Source organism: Oryzias latipes, chromosome 6 (assembly GCF_002234675.1).
Source record: "Oryzias latipes chromosome 6, ASM223467v1".
Classification (NCBI taxonomy): Eukaryota; Metazoa; Chordata; class Actinopteri; order Beloniformes; family Adrianichthyidae; genus Oryzias; species Oryzias latipes.
In genome coordinates, this window is record NC_019864.2 from 30077671 (window position 1) to 30101669 (window position 23999).

The following is a 23999-nucleotide window of genomic DNA, read 5'->3' on the forward strand; positions in this document are numbered from 1 at the left end:
TCGACACCCCAGCAGCCTGCCTTCTACCCCTCCTGCCACACGCCTGTGGACACCATGAGCGTGAAAGGAAAAGTCACTGTAGCTCTGGGTGAGAAGTTGGTTTAAAAAAACGACCACAATGGAGAGGGAACTGAGTCTGAACCGGGCCGAGACCTTCTCCTTCGTCAACCCCTGGATCAGATATTTCCTCTTCTTCTTCAGCTTCCTGTTCTGGGTGAGTAGAGACTTACTTCCGCTCGTGTTCCTGAGCACACAAATCAGAAAACAGAGAAGGAGAAGGCCCCGCCCAGCGTGTTTTCTACGTCACAAATAAGACATTTTTTCGTCTGCTCCTGATTCACAATGATTTGAATAAAGAATCACTCAGAAATGCAGCTTTAGGTTTTATTTTCTTTAAATATGAATTGGTTAGTTCAAAAGGGTTGATTTTAATCAACTCAAAATGATTTTAATTGCATATCTTAACCCTTGTGCTATCTTAGATGACCCCACCCTTACATTAAGGTGTTCTCCCTACCATGACAAAGGTGGATAAAGGTGGAAAGATTTCATGTAATCCATGGACACCAGTGAAGATCACAAATCATTGAAGAAAAAAGGTTCAGAGCACTGTCTAGTGGGTCTAGATGACCCAACTCCCAATGTTAAAGTGCCTAAGATAGGACAAGGGTTAACGGGAGGCTCCACCAAATGATTCATACTTTACCCAGATTTAGCACCAGTTCATGGCTTACAAATGCTATAATATGAAGCACCTAACTTTTATCATTTCAGAGGACTAGCAAACTAAAGTCTCTGGACTTGGGCCCTTCTTGAATTAAACTGGGGAGCTGCCATATTGGTTAACCAGTGCTGCCATCTTTGGGATAAAGCTAAACCCATGCAAGAGAGGCCCAAGTCCAGGACTTTGCATTAATGCATTTTAAATGTCAAGTATAGTCAATACATTACAACGGAACTGGGAACTTTTCTTTGAAGATCATAGAATATATCATATCTCTATTTTGAAAAATTGTGGACTTGGGCCCCTTTTGAACTAACCGATTCATATGTCCTCCATCATCAGAAAAATGCCAAAAGAACATGATAAAAACACTACTTTCAAACTTTTTGGTCTGACCTCACTAACAAAAGCCCCCAACTCTGAGCCACACCAAGACCCCCACCGGGTAACAGGACAGGATGGGACCGTGCTATTAATGACTGCATCGGCCCTCATGACGCCTAGTTATTGAACCTTTGCTGCACGTCTGTAGGGGGCGGAGCATCAAGAACCGGAACTCTCCATCAGCTGTTAGAAGATCCAGATGATCTACTTTAGATCAACCTTTGATCTCCAGCTGATCTGAGGAGCAAAATCCTGGGACTTTTTTGTTGCTTCAACCAAGATTTCTTGATTTATGAATCAATCACACATTTATGAAAGAAAATTTGAATATTTTAAGTTAAAACTTGATCCCTGAGAGCTTCATCTCACCGGTAAACTTCATCAACAGGAATTGAAGTGGAAGGTAAAACCTGGACCTGCTCTATCTTTTATTAATGGAAACGCTTCACCTCTTCCTCCAAGAACTGCCTCAATAATAAAACACAAACCAGGTCCAGCTGACTTTTTCCCTTCGATGGAATCAACCTGGGTAACCCTTGTGCTATCCTAGGAACTTTAACATTGGGAGTTGGGTCATCTAGACCCACTAGACAGAGCTGGTCTGTCTAGACCCACTGGTGTCCATGGATTACATGAAATCTTTCCACCTTTATCCACCTTTGTCATGGTAGGGAGAACACGTCAATGGAAGGGGGGGGGGTCATCTAAGATAGCACAAGGGTTAAAGGAAAATCTACGCAATAAAATAAATAAATAAACACAAATACAGACAAGTTATTAGCTATTATTCATGACCATTTTTCTGTGTCAACTCTCCTGTTCCAGCTGTTGCTCTCCGTCTGTTTGTGACTTTTTTCATGGACAACACTGTTGGTTTCCTTCAGTTTGAACAAAATCCGCAAATATCTCTAAAAGAAGTTCAGACCGACTGAATCAACAACAGAACCATTAGAATGTTCTCTAAACATGACAGTAAGGAGGGTTTTCCACTGAAAAAACTAAAACCAAATGATCACCAGGGACATGTATTCCTGAGCTGAACCGCTGCATCAGCATCCCAGCATCCATCAGTCTGTCTAAAGGTGGAGATGGTTTGGTAACAAACTGAAGATGGACCATACACGCACACACATTTTACAAGGAAGGTGGGACCTGGGTCCATCTGTCCCCTACCCCTTCCCGGGTGGGGGGTGTGGGCCCCTTGGCGATGGCGGCCGTGTCCCTTGGGTGCCGGCTCCCTGGGCCCGGCGGTGCTCTCTCCGCACGGTGGGGGGGTTCATATTACACCTGAGCCGGGGGTGTTCGTGTCCCTGGGGGGTGGGTCCTGGTCCTTGCCCCTGGGCGCTGGGCCCCGCCAAACTTCCAACATGGCCGAGCCTGGTCGGGCCATATTTATAACATCCCTTGTGGGCCGCCCTTTTTTCCCCGGGGTTCCCCCCTCCTGGGCGGGGGCGGCGGGCCCCTGCCTTGCTCCTACCTGGACCAACCGTGGGCCGGGTGGGTGGCTGCCTGGAGTGCGGAGCGGGTCTCCCTTGGGGGGTCCTGGCTCGTACCTGGGGTCGGGGCGGGGGGATGCCCGGAACTCCTGGGTGGTGGTGGGGTGCTCGTCTGGGGCTGTGGGCGTCCCTCTCCGGTGGGGCCCTGCGTTGGGCTCTTCCGGCGCGGCGGGGGGCTGCTTTCCTGGCTGGGCTGGGGCGGCGCTCTCTTTCCCTCTGCGCCTCCCTGCTCTCTGGCTCTGGGGGCCTCGCGGCGGTCCTGCTGGCCCTGGCCTGGGTGGCGGTCTTGGTCGCCCGGGGGGCGGTTGTTCCCTGCCTGTTCCCGCGTGGCGTTGGGGGAATTCCGGCTGCCGCTGCTGCTGCGGCGGGGGTCTGGGTGTGGGGGTGGCTGGGCGCTCCTCCTCCTTCTTTTCACATTCCACCATCCATTTTAGAAGAACATAAACACTCACTTGAGCACAGGTGTTAGCTCACCTTTGCACTAATAGTTTGCATTATTGAATGAATGAAATATTTCACACTAGTTGGTTTAAAGGCATAGGTATGCGTTTGTGAACACTATCTGTTTTGTGTGCATGTTGACATGTGGACATTTTTGCGGCTAGCAGGTGTGTTGATAATATTTGAGTGTGTGTGAACAGGCCCCGCCCTTTTTGTACTACATTTGAACCGTACCGTAACGATAAACAACCAGTAAACCTGTCTGCTCTATGCTGCTTCATGGTCTTACCCCCCTTCCCCTCCTATTATCACCCTCCTACCCCCCCCTCTCTCTAACGTCCCTCTCTCTTCTTCCCCTCTTTCCTTTTCCGTCCGGTCCAACACCAAAGATTTTCAAACATGATTGAAATTAATAAAGTTTGGCCTCAATTACAAAAGGGGTTTATTCAGACATACCTTTGGTTTGTCTGAAGATGAATAACCCCTCTTGTTAAAATAAAATATGTCCAACACAAGAGGCCCTCAGCTCTCATCTGTTTGCCTAGCTGTTGGACAGGACAAGTTAGAAAAAAAAAAAAAAAAGAAGATGGACCAAAGGTGGAGGAGGAGAGCGTTTCACCGCAGCATCTCAGGCGCGTTCTTGGATCCACAGATCCACTGTAGATCTTTACAGATGGAGAGATGGATCCTGTTGATGGTAACCAAAGAGCCAAACCTGCATACACCTTAAAGGTCATCCATGTTTGAGTCAAAGTGGACTCAATGGAAGAAGGGAATTTAGGTCATACAAATGAAAAGAAGAAAGTCCCTGCTGTGAAACACGGAGGAGGCTTAGTTATGGTCTGGGCTACTTTGTCAAATCTGTCACAGAAATGTGCTTCCTGGTTTCAGTTCTCACGGGTCTTCTAAAACAATAATGACCCAAAACTCACCAGTTTTTTGACCCGAGACAGTTGGAGACGTTTGTTCTGGAAGAACGGATCAGGAACCTGCCGACAGCGACAGAAATCCTCCGACTGCAGGGATGGGAGACTTTTGTTGGGAGTTTTTGTCTGCCAACAGAGAAGAAGGAAAGCATTCAAATGCTGGATAACGTTGTTTCCTGAAGTCACAGTTTGTTAAAAAGAAAATTGAATGTGAATCATTTTTCCTTCTGATAAAGATGTTGTCAATTCCCACTAATTTCTCATTTCTACCCGAGTTTTATTTCTGTCATATTCGACACAGTTAATTCACTGTCACAACTACTCCAGGAGCTGGAATGAACCAATATGATGACAAAAGTAATCTCCTCTGAAAACCTAAACAGCAGAGGATGTGATGATGAGGATGGCGCTGGAACGACTGTAGAAAGAGGCGAAGACGCTCTGATCATTAAATGCCATCCATCAGGTCACTCCCCTGCCTCCGTCCCACATAATGGGCCGACGTCACATCTGCACTGCTGTCAGTCTTTACACCTCTGGAATGGGAGCAAACACACCTACAGCCCAGCGTTCTGAGCCAATCAGCAATAACCACGCCCGGCCTGAGTCGACTTTGTTTGCCAGACACAGGCTCACAAATGATCAGCGAAGCCCTAATCCATCAGGCCTTTGTCCCTCTGTCCCGAGGGCTCAGTTCAGCCGGATTCTCCCCTCGGCGCACAATCCAACGGGAGGCGGCGGATTTGTCCCTTTGAAAAGCTCCAAACAGAAAACAAGCCTGGTGGGTTTTTTCAGACATGCGCCGCCACCCGCATCCACCTGAACGGAAAACAGGACGTAGGGTCATCTGGACCCCACAAGATATCACAAGGGTTAAAATGATTTCAAAATGAATCCGTTTTTTTTTCAGAGAACAGGCTGAGCGTCCTGACAGCAGCTGAAAGCTCTGCTGGGAACATTTCCTGAAAGTAAGGAGCATATTTGAGCGGCTTAACCACACATCTCCAAATCTTACCAAAACACAGCACCCGCATGCCCGTCACAGTTAATCAGGACCGAGTTAGGCATCTGGAACCGGTTCCCGGAGCTGTCTGGCCTCTGTCAAAAGGCAACAAAAAAAAAAAAACACGACGTAAAGAGCAAGTCTGGATCTTTGGTGTAAGAGGTCCGTGTCAACATGTCTCTAATTCATACCAGACCCCATGTGTTTCATTTTCCCCAGCGTCAAAATCCATCTGTCATTTTACTATTAACAAGTAAAAACGGGGGCGGTTGCCATGACAACAGGTGGGCTTCAAGTTCCCCGCCAGAGGAAAGGCTTCATCCGTTCTGCGGAGCAGAGTTATCAGCGGCTCGGGGCTGCAGAATCCTAACACCCTCACAGATGGGCTTAGCCATTATGGGATGGAAACGGAAAACATCAGGACGTGAGTTCCAAACATCTATAAACTCCAGAGGAGGGAATCTGAACTGTGGACAAACCAAGAAGTTTCTCTAATCAATACCAGATTTTTAGCTCTGAACAGCGGTCAGATAAAGAACTGACCGTCTTTTGCTTCCATGTGAAATTTGCTGATTTTTTTAATGTTTCATTTTTTTTTTGCTTCTCTACATGGATGCAAAGCAGCATAATGGAGGTGGTCTCCAAGGGTGCTGCTGTGTCCCAACATCTTTGGATTTTTCTGTGAATCTCAGACCATGATCCTGTTTTCAAACCGATTAAAAGAACTCACTACGATGGTTCAATAAATGCTGTTTAGTTGTTCTCTTGTTGTTTCAAAATAAAAGCGTAACTGCGTAAAAGCGTAGTTCAAACATAATTCTGAGTTTAGGTTTGCTTTTTCTGGTTTTCAGATACTAGTCTTCAACATTTTTAAAGAAACAAATACAAACTAGAAAAGGGATTTCCTAATAATCAGAAGTGGTGTATCTTATTCAAGCATTTCTTTCCTTTTTTTGCAGGTTTTCTCCTTATTGATTGTTGCCATCGGGGTCTACGCCAAAGTCCAGAAAGCCACAGGTACCACCCAAACTTTGACTCCTCATAATTAAAACGTTTCAACATCATTGGAAGATACGAGTATTAGGGCTACCATAACATAAAATAAAATAGACAAATATATGAGAATTATAAAAACAACTATTAGAAAAAAGTCGTAAAATGATGAAAACATAAATTTAACAATTTGCACGAATAAAGTCCTACGTTTATGTTTCAAACAATCACAATTTGCAGGGGAAAAGTCTTGATTTTACAAAAACTAAATGCTTTTACCAAACAGTTCAATTTATGTTGCAAATAATTCAAAGAAAAAGGATGAATCTCACTCTGCCCACGGATCTTCATGAATCTGCTTTCCTTCTTTGTAAATATGCAACTTTATTTACATACAATTTTGAAAAAGCATGACGTTTCTGCATCTAAAAATCATACATTTACAATTGTATTCTTGTAAAATAATACTTTGGTGGCCCTAATACTCCGTTGTATGAAGGAATTCCAGCAAGAAAGTGTTATTTCTGAGAGAAACTAAAGAGTGAAGAAAGGGAAAAAAACGGCTCGACACGACGGCAGCCCTCAGAGTTTTCCACACAAACAGCAGCTGCGGTCTGGGATTTGGTTCCGTCCTCAGGTTACCTGATGTCTGAACTGTCAAATTAATTTTGCCATGTACAGCTAATGGAGAACAGAGAGATTAACCTGCATGAATAATCTGGATAAATCCCAGAGATCAGGGCTCCTCATCGGATATACTCCTTTCAGGCGATGAGGGGCAGCTATTGCAGGACTCCGGACCGGATCAAATATTAGAAATGAGGGTAGAAAACTAGAACAGGACAGCAGCTACTGAAACATGCTGTTTTCCTGTCTGTCTGCCTGCCAGAAACGGTGCGGGACAGGTTCCTGGTCGACCCAGCTGTCATCCTAATTGTGGTGGGGGTGGTGATGTTCTTCATCACGTTCTGCGGCTGCATCGGAGCCCTCAGGGAGAACATTCGCCTCCTCAAGACAGTAAAAGTCCAACCGGGCACACTGTTACAGCGGCTGCTGATGCTTGTGTTTGACAGAAAGACGACACACGGACCGCTAAAGCAGCATTTCAACCTCTGCTTTTCCAGTTTTCCTTCAGCCTGACCCTGGTCTTCCTCATCCACCTGGCCGTAGCAATACTAGGCTTCTTCTACTCCGACCAGGTATTTTGTTTCTGAAAACCTCCTGTGCAGCTCCACAGTTCTTTTGGATCCCGTCCCCTCATGAGCTTCTACAGTTTTATTTAAACGCACTTTACTTTTTGGACGCTTTCAGAGAGTCGTGAATACAAACCCATAGATGAACTTTAAACATCTGCCTCTATGCAAACACAAAAACCATTGAACCCCTAAAGGTGAAGCCTTATAGTCCTGCAGTGGCTACATCTTACGGCACATCTTTAGTTCCCTTAAGACAACCAGTGAGGGGAAAAATGTAAACAGATTTGCCAGAAATGATCTAAGATTCTGAGATTCCAGATATTTAAATGTGTATTTGATCCCACATTTCTAAAATAAAAAAATAAAAAAAAACATCTACATTTTATAAACAATTATCCATCAAGATGTCTCGTACTAAACCTGTAAACGATACAGTTTAGACAAACATATCGACCTTTTAAGGGATCATTTGTACCTTTTCTACTTCAAAGTTGTGAAAAGAAAACCCATCTAAATGGGCTTATCTAATTAATTTGAATAGAAAAAGTTCAGTGAAAAATGACCCCAGAATCTACATCTGCCTAAAAATCTCCATGAAAGCGTTTGGCGTTGAGCGTCCTCTTATCAGAAACATCCCATCGCGGCTCCAAGTGGGAAAAGGAAAAGACAACAGGCAGCAGTGGCCGCTCGCCGTCCCGTTGCTCAGAGATGATGATGATGATGATGGCGGCGCTTCTCTCCTGTGTTCTGTTAGCACTCGGACTCCCTGCTGCTAAACAGAGCAGTTTAACACGCCTCCCAGCATCCTTCCCAGCATCCTTCCCCGCTAAATGATTCAGAGGAGCCTCCACTTCAAAGTGGAAGCAAATGTTCCATCTGAAGGGAGACTGTGCAGCTAATGACATGCGATTGTGGCGGGCTCCAAAGCCCAGAAGCACCTGAAGCAGGTGGGGGCAAAAGTACTGCAGGAAAACAGCGTTTAGCAACATAACCTGTCTGCGCGAAAAACCTCCAATTAGAGCAGCTGACAAAGCCGTTAGCAGACAGACGTTCATTTGGTGCCTGATAACATTTTAAAGTTCAGCAGCTTATTAGCACACAATTAGCATTCATTACAGCCATGATGGCCTTCTGTCTTTTCACTATTTTAAAGAAACATATAATCCCCGAGAACATCCTAAAAACTGAAGAAATACTTTTATCATGTTGGGTTTTGAGATCCACCCCAATGAAAATGTTGTTTTTGGTGTTTTTAACGTGTTCTTGAGGCATTTTTCTCATGGTGGAGGACATGGATGAAGAAAATCAAGCTTAAAATTGCATTTCTGAGTATTTCTTTATTGAAACTGTTGTGAGTCTGAGCTGGAATCTGGGTCTAAACTTGACGCTCTAAACAATCGCTCTGATATTGCTGCCATCTTTGTTGCACCACTAACAAACAGAGGTGCTTCTCTGCACCGGGAAGCAGTTTAGCTCAGGCGGTAGAGCGGGTCGTCCGACAACCGAAGGGCTGGCGGATCGATCCCCGCTCCCCCCAGCCAGCTGTTGCCCCCCCCGAGCCAGCTAGTGTGCAGCTCACCACTGCCCCCGGGGGACGGGCCAAAATGCAGAGAAGAATTTCCCCATTGTGGGATAGTAATAATATAAGTGTGGGGGGCTGTAAGCTAGTGGGAGAGAGCATGTAAACAGAGGGATGATAGGAACAGGGCGGGCTTACTCCCCGCCAACAGCCCCGCCCACATCTCAGGGGTGAATTTCCTGCCACTCTGCAGAAACTACTTTCTAGAAAACAAATTTTTAACATTTATTTTGGGTAAAAACGCCATCATCATCATCATAATTAAAAGACGACTGGGAACGCTTTGAAAATAGAACAGAAGATGATCGGGTGGAGACTTTAGCAAGTAAAATAAAAGCTCAAATACAGATTTGTTTCATTCAATCCTGCAGAGCTTATTAGAATTACATAAGTAATAAGTCTATATACTTATACTTTCAGGGTTTAAGTGTTATTATTTTTCATGCTGTACTTCAGCAGCGCCACTTCCTGTTCTTAAACTGCGATCCAAAAGATGCTTTTACATTCCGGAACAGAGGATTTAATGCTCTGCGTGTTTTATTTATTTTCACGTTAAGCAGAACAATGAAGCTGCATGTGTTATATAATCTCTTACAGTCAAATCAATTGTTTTTTTTCTGTATTTTAATATTCTCATTTAAAATGAATTAATGTTCCTTTTGACAGGTTCCCACATGAAAGCTTAAGGTGCTTCACTGCTCATGAATGCTGAAGCCTGACAAGTCTGCAGACGCACCTTTGATTAGAAACGATCCCAGCTATTATCGCTTTTAGCCTCTGTTGGGATTCCCGGAGCATTTGAGGAAAAGATGCAACACAAAAAGCCACTTTACAATTTGACATTAATGCACTGTGAGCAATTGATGGTGCCGAGATTTGTGCGAGGTTTCTGTGTGCCAGTGAATGCTCCCAACGCTGCAGTGGACGTGACATGTCTAAATGACTCGCCTCTGCAGCTCTGATGCTTTTAATTGCCTTTCAAACCGTGAACCAGCGCCTATTAAAGATACATTACTGTTTGCCTTCTCTCACTCATGCTCCCGTAGACCCGCAGCGCTTTGGAAAAGTTTGCGAGGAAGGCCATCGTGCACTACCGGGACGACCTGGACCTGCAGAACCTCATGGATTACATCCAAAAGGAGGTGCTTCAGGAAATCCGCGCTTCCCTCCCGTTTGTTTCCATCACCTCTTGGCTTTCTGAGAACACAAAACCAAAACCTCACAGGCAGAAGCCAGAAAATGTGTTTATTCCCTTCATTTATTTTTGGTCTTGGTGAGGATTTTCCACATGAGCGGCTTCATGAAAACACACACTTCCGGCAACTCTGTGGTCTCTTCATGTGACATTTCTCCTCCATCTGCACAAACTGGCACATTTGAGAGCCTGGGCTTCTCCCATAGGGAAGCCCAGGCTGGCAGGATGTCCAACGTGGACCAAAACCATCTTTCTAAATATACGTCTGTCCGTCCGTCCGTCCGCCTGTCTGTCTGTCTGTCTGTGTCCCTGTCCCTCCTTTGTGATTTAGTTCAAGTGCTGTGGGTGGAACAGCTACACGGACTGGTCCTGGAATCTGTACTTCAACTGCACCCGTGAAAACCCCAGCTCGGAGCGCTGCGCCGTGCCGTACTCCTGCTGCACTCCCGTCCCCGGCGAGGTGCTTCTTTTCATCCCTCATGAATGAATGCATTCAAAACGACGGTGTCAATTCGATGCAAACAGGGTTTTTGACCGCCTTCATGTGAGGACACACTGCAGTTAGAGAGCTGCGACCCAAAACGTTAAGAAGCTCCAGTGCATTCTGATGAGCTGCATGTCACATTTTGAAAATGTTAGAACGAAAATAGGCACAAAAAGTTTATAAGTAACCCTTGTGCTATCCTAGGCACTTTAACATTGGGAGTGGGGTCATCTATGCCCCACTAGACAGTGTGCTGAACCTTTTTCTTCAATGATTTGATGTGTGTTTGTTGTAGTTTCAAGACGTTTATCCCTTGTGCTATCTTAGATGACCCCACCCTTACATTGACGGGTTATTCCTTCCATGACAAAGGTGGATAAAGGTGGAAAGATAATCCATGGTCACCAGTGAAGATCACAAATCATTAAAGAAAAAAGGTTCAGAGCACTGTCTAGTGGGTCTAGATGACCCAACTCCCGATGTTAAAGTGCCTAGGATAGGTCAAGGGTTACACACAAACCTAAAGGACGTTTTTGGCTGCCTTTGTGTTCATCAAACCGGTCTGCTTCCCGGTTTCGTTCGTGCTTCGACTGTTGACTCTGTTTCAAGAAATTCTTCCCAACTGTCAGTCTTTAACGATCTCCTAATTCCCCGAAATTAGGCACAAAAACAAAATGTTTTTAAAAGGCTGCAAATTACCCGAAACATCGTTAACAAGAATCAAGCTTTTTCTAGGGTTGTGTTTTTGTTTTTTTAAATGAAAGAAAATATCCAATTATGTCAATGAGCTGTTGAAAATTGATCTAATTAGCTATGAGATGCTCCCTCATAGAAACATGCAGATGCTAAAGATCATTCCCAGTTTTCTTTCATATATTGTCGGTGATGGGAACTTTGGGCGCTGGTTCGTTCAGAGTTCAGCGACTGAACGAGAAGAGCAAATCCTTCTGGGAAAAGGGTCAGAATGGAGCTGCAGATGGTGGAGAACATCCCCAGGGAATATGGATCACAGAAAAACAACAAATAATTCGAAAAGTCTTGAAAGAAACAGAAACGAGGCACGCCTTGGACTTTCGCATTAAACGCATGCAGCCGTTGGGTTTTATGCATGTCTAATCAGCTTTTTGCCGGTATGAATACACGTCTCTGTGCAAAAACCTCCGCCTAATCCCGGTGCCGAGTCAGCAGGGAAGCTTTAGGGCCAGGAGACCAACAGGCGCGCTGAGCCAAGACGTGCATATCGATGAAACCTCATGCTCATGGGAAACAGATCAGAGCAACCTTTTTATCAAGCATGAGGTTAAAAAAAGGCAATTAATTAAAGAAGACAGAATTGATGCAGTGCTGCCGCCTGCTGGTGGCAAAGAGACTCCCCTCTCTACACAACTACTTCACTACGAGCTAAACCACTTTCATTGTTTTGCCTCCAACCGAACGTTTCAGGAGAAACTGCAGCCTGAAGTCAAGACTGAGGGAAAAGGTTGACCTGGTCTGTGTGTTCTGCTGCCAACAGACAGTGATCAACACCATGTGTGGCTTCGGGGTCCAGACCCAAAAGTATCTGGATGCAAACAAGTCGATCTACCCGGTGGGCTGCGCCGACAGGGCCGTGATGTGGATCGAGACCCATCTGCTGCTGGTGGGGGCGCTCACGCTGGGCCTGGCCTTGCCTCAGGTAAGTAAGCCCCGACACACCTGCAGGGTCTGCATGGGGGGGCGGACCAGCAGGAGGCATCAGATAAGACTCACGGCGTGCGGGCCTTCACGCGCTAACATGCAGATCGGCACACAGCTATGGAGTCAATTCAGGCTCAATAATCCGAAATGCACACAACCCGTTTCACAAATACACACAACTGTAATTTCATGCAAACGTGCAATATACATTTGGAAATGCACACGTTGTTTTTCACAAATGCACACCCTGTGTTTCACAAACACGCAGGTTGTATTTCACACATGTACTCTGTTTCACGAAAACACAATAAATGTTTCCGAAATGCACAATAGATGCTTCACAAACACAATCGCTAGGTACACTTGTAATATGAACACACAGGGCCGTTCGATTGGCTGAAAGCGAAGACGCCTGCTTTGCTGATGAATTTGATTGACAGATTGATGACATTAGTTGACCTGCCAGCGTCAAGAGACTCTCAAAATTCATTGCAGGGATTTCTCTCATAAATGTTGGGAGATTCACAAACGGAGGGGTTTATAAATGCACATTTTGCAAATCACATGATCTGTGAGTTCATTATACAAGTGTACCGAAAATGATGTTTGTGGAGCATCTACTGTGCATTTCGGAAACAGTAATTGCGTTTTTGTGAAACACAACGTGCACATTTCCAAATTATTATTGCAGGTTTGCATAAAATTAGAGTTGTGAATCAGAGCGTGTGTATTTGTGAAACAGATTGTGTGCATTTCTGCACATTGAGACTGAATGAACTCCACACACAGCAGGATTTCAGTCGGGCGAATTGCAAATTGGATCGATGGGACAGAGTAGAACCCCCCCCCATGTATGGAAACATAGATGTCTCACCGACAAAAAGTCAGTGTCTTTGTTACTTGATAAGGATTTTATTATAAAGAGAATCTGAAAGACACTTTTGACATAAAGAACAACAAAAAACCACGATGACATCACAGACGGAGAAATCATTGATAAAAGGAACGGGGCTAAATCCATTTTGGGGCTCCAACAAACATGTTAAAACCCACCAATGCAGCCAAAACACACACAAGTATTGAAATTATTATGGGATGGCCACAGGGCCTACGGCTTAGCGACCATTTAGCGTCAGTTATCACAATATTGAATCAGAATATATTGTTTGAGCCACAAAAGGGTAATTCTACAATCACAATCAAAGTTTTGCTGACCTTTGACCTCAGCACGAGGTCACCATCTTAGATTTTCCAAAAATGTTCTATTTAAAAGTAACAAAAAACCTCCGTCGCCAAGGAAATCCAGACGTTTACTTTTGTCGAAACTTTCAAAAATGACATCAATCTGTTCGTCATCACCAGGGGACCAAAAAATAAAATGGTAGCTATGGAGATAAAATCTATAGAAAAGCCACCATTAACCCTTGTGCTATCTAAGATGACCCCCCCCCCCCCCTTCCATTGACGTGTTCTCCCTACCATGACAAAGGTGGATAAAGGTGGAAAGATTTCATGTAATCCATGGACACCTGTGAAGATCACAAATCATTGAAGAAAAAAGGTTCAGAGCTCTGTCTAGTGCAGAGGGGGGCACTGAGGGCCGCATTCCTGCAGGTTTTCCAACATGCTCTGATTGGCTGGACACACCTGAACCAGGTAAGCAGTCACGAGTAGGGCAAGACTATCTGGAAATCATGCAGACGCACCGGCCCTCGAGGCCTGGAATTGCCCACCCCTGGTCTAGTGGGTCTATATGACCCAACTCCCAACATTAAATTGCCTAGGATAGCACAAGGGTTACATATCAGTAAGGAGCAAAGCTTATAAGCATATTTGGATCAAAATCCGATTTTTAACCAATCATGCGTCAAAAATTCCTTCAACAACAGAGACCGATTTGTGAGGGACTGACTGAAGATAAACATTGGAAATCCCATAATAGCCAGTTCTTTCAGCAACTAGGATTGCTCAATCGAGTTACATAAGAAAAGCCTCAAAACAGTCATTGAAGTCATCGATGGAGGCCTTTTCTGCACGTCAGAAAACATGGCTGGGAAGTAGACGGATCTTGTTCCTGCGCGTCCACAAACAGCTTTTTACAAATGTCCGGTTCAAAACGACTACAAGGTTGTAAACCAGCACGGCGTCTGTTTGAGAAGCTCAGCGATGGACTGTGAAGTGGTTCTGCTGTCCTCCAGATCGCCGGCATCGTGCTGTCGCAGATCCTCATCTCTCAGATCCAGGAGGAGATTACCTCGCTTTCATGAGCGGGACGCGGGACATCAGGAAAAGACGCCGTTCCTGGAGGTTTCTGACGAGTGTGAGGGCAGGAATAACGCTTGCTGCTTTTAGATGCACTTTATTCTTTTTCTCCAGCAGTTTTTACATCAACACTTGGGATTAAATGTGACATTTTTACCTAAAATATCATTTAACAATTCATTCAGTCTTCTTGTTGGTTTCCAGCAAATGTTTCAATGTCATGATTGATTTGAATAAGAAAATATGAAATAATCACACTATGTAATAGTAAAGTGAATCAATTGAAAGAATAGTGTACAAAAACTTTTGTCTTTGTAGTTTTTATTCCTCACTTTTGGAATAAACGAACAGTCTGGCCGCTCCGCTAACAGAGACGTCTCTGAAGGCGAAACGATGGAGGATGAGATTACCGAGGCCCCTTCTTCACGTGGGAACCGCTCGCACGACCTGCCATCGATCTAGTCGTGAAGAGCCAGAGCTCTCTGCATCAGGCGCCGGGTCAGGGGGGAGCGCGGCCTCGCCGAATCGCGCTCCACCAGCAGACATCTGGGGAAATTCAGCACAGCACAGAGGTGAACACACATCCAGAGCGGTCGGGCTGAAATAATACCTCGATCGATAACACAAACATATAAGCCGCTCCACAGACAGGAAGAGCCGGCCCGGTGGGGGCGGCGGGGAGGAAAACCGCCCCCGTGCTGTCGAGGAGAGACGGATGATTGGGGAGAGCGGAGCGGACAGCCGTCTGCACAGTGACTACTCAACATCACCATGAATGTAGTTTTTCAAGAACGGATCTGAGCATCTGTCAGTTTTTCAATCAACAACCGATTTTCACACAAAAACAAGAAAAAATTCAAATCTTCCTCACTATTCTGGCATAATATCGGGTTAAGATGCTGGTAACAGATTTTTAAGAAAAAGATTTCTTAAGGAATAAAAACAAAAACTTTACTGCTACAATTAAAAAAATGTTAACCTGCTAATCACATGTTCAAATGGATCTTTAGTTATACAGCACTTGTCATTCCTGGAAGCACAAACTGCTGTAATCCAGAATAAATAATGTAAAAAACAAGTAAACTCAAAAAAAAAAATCAAAAACTAGAAGGAGCCGCATTTCCAGAAGAACATGCAGGGTTGATGCTATAATGCTAAATGAAAGTGAAACTTAAAGGGGAAAAATTGGCAAAAAATAAATAAAGGAATGATCAAAGTTGACCATAAATAAAGTGAAAACAGCAAAATAACAAAATAGATATTTTGTGAAAAATGCCAGAGCCGGGTATCGAACCAGCAAGCTTCTGCACCAAGGATCCCCACTGTATTTCAATGGAACAAAAATCCTGGAAGTCCTGGAATATCTGGAAAAGTTCAAGGATTTGAAGGACCAAAAGTCACAGCTGGAAAAAGCTGAACATTTGAATAGTTGGATGGTTGAAATAGGAGTTAAGAGACAGAAATGGTGGAAGATACTAGAATAAAGAAAGAGAAACAGGACAACTATGGGTTGAAGGATTTTTAGTAGTCAACCAATAAAAAAAAAATATAGCCCAACCTTTACTGTAAAAAAGAAGCATCGATTTAAAGAATTGAACATTTTTGTTTACAGAGAGGTGAAGCAGCATGGCGTGTCCATTTGAAGATGATTTAGTGGATGAAGAAGCTCAGATAATACTTTTTCCACCATGAGAGGGTGATAAGACCACGTATGCATGTTGGAAAGAGAAACTTTTTTACTTTGATCTAACTTAATTATTTGCTTTAGTAAAGATAAATAAAAATCTTTTTTTTTTGTTAAGTCAGTTTAAAAATAACATGTAGTTATCAGACAGTTACATTACTTTCATTCAAATTAATTCAATTAAGTAGGTGTAACTTTGGTGCTGCTGTTAGATTGGCACTGCAAGGGATTGTGGGATATCATTCCCTTTGCCTGTCTGGACGGATTTGGGTTTAAGTGTGGGTTTTTGACCAAATGTGTTTAGCTGTTTTACTGTGTTTTGCCGAGTTATTTGTCCAGTTTTGTTTAATTCTTTCTGCACCATGAGTGAGAGGGTTCTGGATTTTATATATATATATATATATATATATATATATATATATATATATTATATAATATATATAAGACGTATAATCTTCATACGCCGTCATTTAAATCTCAGACCCCGTGTCACTGAAGTATAGCGCTCTTTTTTTTTTTCTCCACGCGTTTCTATGGTGACTCCGGAAATCTGCGATCCATTGAGAATGTCTTTATGTACTTGCTGTGCACGAGCATTAACCCAGGGTTACCAAGTGGAGCGTAATTACGCCAACTCATATCCGGTCTTTTGGAACCGACATACCCAGAGTAAACAAGTTCAGGCGGATTTCAGCCAGAGTTCAGGCTTAAAGTCAGGCTAGATAAAACATGCTTTCTGAGCCAGACGACAACAGTAAACAACGATTGATTCGAGTCGGTCTAGACCAGCGGTAGGCAAACGTCTAAAATCTGAAGAAGGGTCGGACCAAGAGCAGAAGTGTGGAGTGTTTTGGTAATCCAACTCATAAGAAAAAGAAAAGAATGTGGAATGTGGACAAAAGCATTTATGCATTTTAAAAGAGAACATTTAGGAGTTTTCACTCTTGTTTTAAGTTTTTTTAGTCCCATTTGTACCGATGGGTCGATGTCCCTCAGGGAGGAACACAAATTAAAGAAATGCTGCATTCGTGTCTTATCGGAATGATCGGAAAAATGAGTGTCTGATACATGAACAATAAAAAAAAAATGCTTCAGACGTCCCCATGAAGGCTGAATAACCTTCGGCACAAAAACAAGGGTCAGTGTATTTGTAGTCCGCCATCTATGGGGGAAACGCCAGCTTGGTGGACCAGATTAAATAGGTTGACGGGCCGCACTTTGCCCACCCCTGGTCTAGATCATCGTTTCTATGGCAACCACTCTCACCAATCAGGAGCTTGTTGGAATGCCACACCCCTTACCAATTGAAATCGGGCTCGGGAGAATCTGTCAATCAAAGGTGTGGAGCGTAGGACGTGGGGGGCCAGCAGGCTCCACCTACTTTTATTGAGGCATCTGATTGGTCAGTTTATAACTTGAATAACTTGAACTGCAGGAAAAAATCTTATGAACAAAAAGAAGATTATCAAGAAGATGTTTAAAAAAAAGGTATCAGATCCGGTACTTCTGACCAATAGAATGACGGAGTAACAGCTGTTTATGTCTCTATAGAAGTCGATGGGATTTTGGCTTTTTGGAACCAGCGGCTACTTCCTGGGAGGAGTCACTCAGTCCAGTTTTCTTATACAGTCAATGGTTCTGCTGCTTAGTCAAAAATAAAGTGTTTCATGAACTTAAATGACGGTGGAAGAATCAGCCAAAAGAAAAAAAAGCATAAATTATTATAAATGATTGAATCAGCCAATAGCTTTATTGATCAGTCATAGGTTCCATACAGAAGCTTTTATTCTCTCTGCTGTTGTTCAAGATGATTTCATCTCAGAGATGTAGTTTCCAGTTTGGTAGAACATGCTTTACTTTTATTTCTGAAAAGCTAAAGATGACTCCTCCATGGATTTTTATCGTTTACATTTTTAGGCAAACTAGGGAAAAGTTCCATGTAAAGAAAATCTGAGGTGTGTTCTGATCCTTTTCTCTAACAGGCAGAGTTATGACTGAACTGTTCTGCTGTTCTCTGATCCAAGAAAAAAACCTCTGTTGGTTTTGTTTATTGAACAGACAAAAAGGATTATTAGAGGTGAAAATCTTATCATTCAAACAATGACTGTTACGTTCATGTCCTTTTTTCTTAAGCAAGCTGCTTTTCAAAATAAAATTTTACAATTTCTTTTACATTTTGCAGCCAGCAATAAGATTTAACATTTGTAATTGTTTCCCAGCACTAAACTAAAATAAATGTCTTGATAAATGAAAAAATAAAAACTGTCTTACAGAGGCATGAGCTAGTCTCTGAAACATGGTGGCAGTAGTTTCATGATTTGGACTTCTATTGCTGCTCGAGTTTAATAAATAGAACCGAAAACGACACGCAGACGGACGGGTTACTAGAACAAAGAGACGACTGAATTTAAACCAAGAGAAAAAGGAAAGCTTGTTGTGAGTAAACATGAGGAATTGCTAGAGTTCCTCAGGCTGGTTTTTGGAGAAACTATACGTTAAATCTCAGCTGGAGACGACTCAGATTCTTTTAGAACAGATTACCTTGTGAAGGGTAGATTCATTTAAAAGGTATCCTCTTGGTCATATCTAATCATGTGTTCATTTTAGCATCATTCAGGTGGAGTTATTTAGAAAGAAAATGACTAAAATCCTTTCATAAAACACTGAGCACTAGAATCATTTGGTCTCAAACGCCGGCTGTGCTTTACCTTCCCAGCTTCCGGTGGCGTTTCCTCTCCGACTTGATGGCGGCCTGAATGAGCAGCTGACTGAACAGGTCCCTCTGAGGCAACAATTGACAGAACATTAGAGCGCACAAACAAAGCCGGCGTGCTGACTTTCAGATAACTTTACCCCACGCTGCATTTGCACACATACACAAAAAAAAAAAAAAAATAAAACCTTTAAGAGCGGCTTCCGTAAAACGCATAAAGTCCATCATCATCATCCATCACAAAGATGTGTAGATTCATTATTCATACGCTGGTGCGCAGCGCGCTCCAATCTCACATCGGAGAGTGCGAAGCGTTCATTAACTTAAAGACGCTGAAGCAGCAGAGGGTTTTACTCCAGCTCTGTTTTACCGGGGCGGGGGGGAAGGAGGCAAAGCGCAGTGTGATGGATGGTATCAGATGAAAAAAACAAGGCCTCCAGGCTGAAAACATTTGATTGGAGTAACAGGACAGCAGGTGTTTGGCCTAAAGTGGGAGCTCACCTGTGCGTCGCTGCCACCTACGTCCACGATGCTGTAGCGCAGCGGGTACAACAGCTCCACGGCGCGGGCGTAGTTCCCCTGACTGTACTCCACCATGGCTCTGCATACGGACACGCCCACACTGCCAGCCACCTGATGCTGCTGATTCTCGCCCGGTTCCCTGTGCAGCAGAGCAGCAGGTGCTTCAACAAGTCAAATGCATTTTATTCTGAAAAACTGTTTTTGAGGTTTGAGGGGTAGATTAGGCGACTCTGAACGTTTAGGATCACCTGTGAAGGAGACAGGAAGGTGTTCAAAGATCCATCCAATCCTTCAAAATACACTCGTGAGCTCCATCTTTCATTTATTTCTTGGTCAGAAGTTAGAATGACACAATCTGGAGGGTTAGGAGGGGCGTGTCCTCCAGCACAGTCTGAGCGCCGCTTTAACCCAAAGCTATTTCCTTTCTGCACGCCATCCATCTCCTGGATTGTTCTGGAAGGCGTTTGCTCCCCCTTCTGGGTGTCCAGGTTCACTGAACTCGACTTTCTGGAAGTTCTGCCGGGCTTTTGGGTCGGGCACAGACCGACCTCTTCCAGATGCTCTGATCAGGTGAATTTGGGATGTTTGTTCTGGTGCCAGAATGCAACCGGACCGGATCAGCATTGAGTTTGTTTTTTTAATAATAATAGAACTTCTCACGTTTCATTTTGGAGTTAAATGATGAAACCTTTAATTTAGAAATTATCACCCAGCCTGTAGAAGGATGAACTACAGATTGTTGAAGTGTTTTTGCAGCTCAATCAGGAAAAAAAAAATGTATTTTAGTTTTTGATCCTAAAACCAAAAGATAAAAACGCTCTGAAAATGACAGAATTTTCATTAATTTATTCAGAAACGGTGCATTATTTGTTACTCTAGGCTCATTTTTTTTGCTCTTACTAAGCAGGTGATTAGAATTGGTTTTAATCATCTTGGAAATTCGGCTAGGCTCCGCCCATTTATCTAGATTTGTCCCGCGGCAGTCCTGGACTTTCTTCCTGTGCCTTCGAGCAAAAATGTCACACATGAACGGTTGGCTCAAGCTGAACGACACAATATAAACAGATTACGAAATGTGGGCGAGGTTTAAGAAAAAGACTGTTGCCAAGGAAATCCATAAATGTACTTTTTCAGATTCTTCTAAATATCACATCGACCTGTTCGTCATTTGCAGGCGAATATAAAATAAAATGGTTGCTATGGAGATAAAGCAGAAAAGCACAATTTTGAAAAAAAAAAAAAAAGGACAGAGGGGTGTGTAGCAGCTGCTCAGCCAGGGAGGGCAGGTCAAAGGGGGGCAACGAGAGCGGGGGCGTGTAGCGCCATCAGGACATTTAATTTTTTTCACTATATCTTATTATTTCACACAAAAAAATGATCAATAATTCTTTTTAACATTCCTTACTATTAACTATTGAATGTTTAAGTGTTTCCTGTTTTATCAATATTTTCTACTTTTAATGATCTTTTTTTTGGATCCTCCCCCTCTGGTTCGGCCGCTGTTCAGCTGCGTCGGCTCTAGATGGGGGGGGCCAGCCTCACCGGGCCCCCCCATCTAGAGACGCTGCACTCTTTGGAAGAGGAGGTTACCGTTTTTTTTACCTGCCTCAGTCTAGGAGGAGCTGTGGAAGGAAGCGTCGAGTTCTTTTGAAACTGAACGTTCAGCCTCTCAGCTTTCAACCGTCAAACCAAAGACGGCAATTACAAGTAAAACAGGGAGTTTTTCAAACCGAGGTCAGATCAGAAGCTTTAACGAGACGAGTGAAGCAAGAAGAAAATGTCAGTTTTTTACACTAGAATTAACTTTCAAGGCTATAAAACATTTACTTCATAAAAACATAACCCTTTAATAATTCATTTTGAACTGAGAACTTTGCTGTGGCTCGAAGCCTGACTAAAAATGAAAGGCAGCGTTTCCGCGGTCAGGAAGCCAGAAACATTCAAACCACCGAACTCCACAGAGGCAGCAGGTCCTGGAACATCTGCAGCAGGCGGGAGGCACCGCCCATTCCCCGACAGCGCCGGCCGCTCGCTCCTCGCGTGAGCTTCGCTCTTACGTAAGCCTGAGGAGAGGCTGGAACTCACTTAGCCAGCTCCTGCAGGCCCTCCAGGAGACGCCGGGATGTTGTGGTCTCCTCGGCTCCCAGCGACACCATGAGGAAGTGGAGGTCATTGAACACGGTCACATGATCGTCAGTGTGAGGCTGCGTCACGTGGAGCAGCTCCCGCCAACGGTCCTTCACGCACACGCCTGGGACACACAGTCAGGTGAAGCGTGATCAGATTCAAAATCTAATTTTAGGACCAAAAGTCTCAGATTACTCAATCAAGTTGGTGCCAATAAAAAAAAAAACATATAAACCCCGCCCACACCTCTTGAAAAAGCTAAAGGAACCGGCCGCCTGACGGTTGAAGGAGCCTCATTTGGATCCTCTACTGCCTCTTCTGTAAAGCCGTGAGCATGATGTACTGCCCAGCCGCTGAAAATCCCCTCACAGATTTATCTAAACAAACAGGTAAGACCCCCCCCTCGCTGAAACATTACAGCGGAGATGAATGTGGCGCGGCCGGCAGAAAGTTGTTTAGCCCTCAGTGGGGCAGCGGGCGACAGAGAAGACGGCACCTCCCATTTATCATCACACAAGATCTGAGCGAAACCACGAACCCGGACTGAACCACACGGGGCATCAGTTCACGTAAATGATGCCGCCGTGCATCACGGCAACAAACCCCCCAGCCCCCACGCACACACACTAACAGACCTAGTTTGTGTTTGGGTCATTTCTTCCAGAGGACGCTCTTAGCCGCAGGCGTGAAAACATTTTGACTCCACTAAGGCAGGTCACTTAGAGGAGAAAACGCAGGAACGTCCACGTAGGACGTCCACACAAACAGAATTCCAACAGTCAGATTGCACGTAAGGAGCACGCACGAATCGACAACACCTACGAGTTCCTCGCGCAATGCACACGGTTTGAGGAGTAGAAAAATATAAAAAATCTGTACGATACGCTGGCATCTCACCTACTTACCCCTACTTATACGTGTTGTATAAGTGCTGACTACAACTAGGGGGGGGCAATGGGTTATAGATGATCGGTGGTCCATACGGGCCATTAGCCACAGTTCGGCACAAACACTCCAACACTGCGCTGTGACTCTGAAACCGTGACACTAATCGTTTTTTGCAGCCCTAAGTACGCCGCGAGATGACTCACACGGGAAGTTTAGAAGGAAACATGTTGTATACTGCAGGTAAAAAGAAGTTGTTTTTTTTAAGTACGTCCGAAGGGGAGAAAAAAATGTGCATGAAGATTTTCTCATCATGGATTCATTGAGTGGTCTATGACGTAGATATTGGCCGATTTTCATAGATATTGGCCGATTTTCACCCCCAAAGACCCCCATCTCCACCCATAAGGGCAGTTGGGACCAAGGTCAGAGTGTGTTTGAACTGGCAAGGAGTCTGCTAATAAATGGTGGTGGTGGTGGTTTTTTTTTGGGTGGGGGGGGGGGGGGGGGGTTAACAGTGCCCCACAATATTCTACTTACATTTTTCTTTCTTACCTTGACCTGTCCAGCAGCAGAGCAAACAGATCAGCGCTGAAGGCCTCTTGAGTTGTGGAGGTTATGACACACGAGGAGTATATCTGTATAAACTCCTCCTGTATTTGAAACCTTTTTTTATCTTAATTTTAAATTTAAACAATAATCTTTTTTTATGGTGATGGTCATCAATACTTACTATTAATTTATCTAAACTTGGAGAATCTTTTTTTTAAATCCTGTATTTTTTTTACTGAGTTGGCCCCATTCATTACCATTTCTGTGCACACGGGTAATAGGCCCCACCCCTGAGACGCAAACACCTAAAAACCTGTTAGCAGGAATGAACATTCACCCTGAACATCTTATCATAAAGTGAATGAGACGCTACAAGCACAATTATGAGTGGATAAAAACACCAGTGTAAACTGATATACAGCATTCAAAATGCAATATTTAAAATAAACTAAAATGAAAAATTTCAATAAAATGTTTGGGAAAAAAATGTAAGATTTTTTTGACCAGCCAGAGTGTGACAGTTGTATCTGTGTTTTAAAGTTATACATAGATAAAATGATGTTATTGCAGGTTGTCTGAAGTCGCGCTGCGTTGAGTTCCGGTAGGTTCTCCACCCCCCCCACCCCCCCCGTACATACCTTCCATTTCCAGCCTGTAGAGCATTGAGCTGGCGTCAACGATGTCCAGCATGGCTCCAGAAGCTTTGCAGCGCTTGAAGACCTTCAGGAACAACGACACGCGTTAACCTCCATAACACCAAACTACTATGACTTCAGACACGGTTGTGTTCTTTTTCCACATACCTGCCATGTTTCCACGTTCGTCGAAGTCAGTTACTAATACAGACTAGGCCTGCGCAATAAGTCTCGAAATTATCGTTATCGCAATATCCAGCTGTGCAATTCGCATATCGCAAGAGATGGCGAAAAGTGCAATAAACGGTTACCTGAAGAATGTGGCAGACGGGAAGTTTGAAATATGTAACGAGTCAAATAAAAATTTATGCATTTGACCAATGGGACGGACGCCTTCACGTTGTTGACCAATTGGATGCAGCCATTCTATGTCAGAAGTTCGCCTCCAATGTGGACGAGGGTCAATTTAAGGTGTGTTGATTCTTATTTATTTATTTGGTTGTTTTGCCATTTGTTTATTC

The 23999-nt window shown here is 44.0% G+C and overlaps 2 protein-coding genes across 3 annotated transcripts in view; one reads left to right on the top strand and one right to left on the bottom strand.

Moving 5' to 3' along the window:
• Positions 1 to 14666, top strand: LOC101158193 (tetraspanin-33). Of its 2 annotated transcripts, XM_004069857.4 has the most exons (8): positions 5 to 214; positions 5934 to 5991; positions 6857 to 6984; positions 7092 to 7166; positions 9789 to 9884; positions 10269 to 10397; positions 11935 to 12096; positions 14297 to 14666. In XM_004069857.4, the coding sequence occupies exons 1-8, from the start codon at positions 119 to 121 to the stop codon at positions 14363 to 14365; spliced, it is 813 nt and encodes a 270-aa protein (XP_004069905.1). In that variant the 5' UTR covers positions 5 to 118; the 3' UTR covers positions 14366 to 14666. The 2 variants fall into 2 exon arrangements, with proteins under 2 accessions (XP_020559940.1, XP_004069905.1); XM_020704281.2 differs by lacking the exon at positions 9789 to 9884 and having other exon boundaries at positions 1 to 214; positions 14297 to 14502.
• The window catches only part of ttc38 (tetratricopeptide repeat domain 38), a 13918-nt gene continuing 4360 nt past the window's right edge, over positions 14442 to 23999 (bottom strand). The window contains exons 10-14 of the mRNA XM_004069856.4: positions 23482 to 23563; positions 21365 to 21530; positions 19259 to 19418; positions 18753 to 18826; positions 14442 to 14906 (exon numbers count right to left, since the gene is read on the bottom strand). Of these exons, the coding sequence (XP_004069904.1) occupies positions 14819 to 14906; positions 18753 to 18826; positions 19259 to 19418; positions 21365 to 21530; positions 23482 to 23563 (570 nt within the window). The 3' untranslated portion in view covers positions 14442 to 14818. The remainder of the gene's footprint in view (positions 14907 to 18752; positions 18827 to 19258; positions 19419 to 21364; positions 21531 to 23481; positions 23564 to 23999) is intronic.

Bases quoted from the DNA above. Each gene is read 5' to 3' on its own strand.
- LOC101158193 (XM_004069857.4), top strand. From the start codon at position 119: ATGGAGAGGGAACTGAGTCTGAACCGGGCCGAGACCTTCTCCTTCGTC. The intron at 10,398-11,934 runs GTGCTTCTTTTC...TGCTGCCAACAG, and splicing joins GCACTCCCGTCCCCGGCGAG to ACAGTGATCAACACCATGTG. The intron at 12,097-14,296 runs GTAAGTAAGCCC...GCTGTCCTCCAG, and splicing joins TGGGCCTGGCCTTGCCTCAG to ATCGCCGGCATCGTGCTGTC.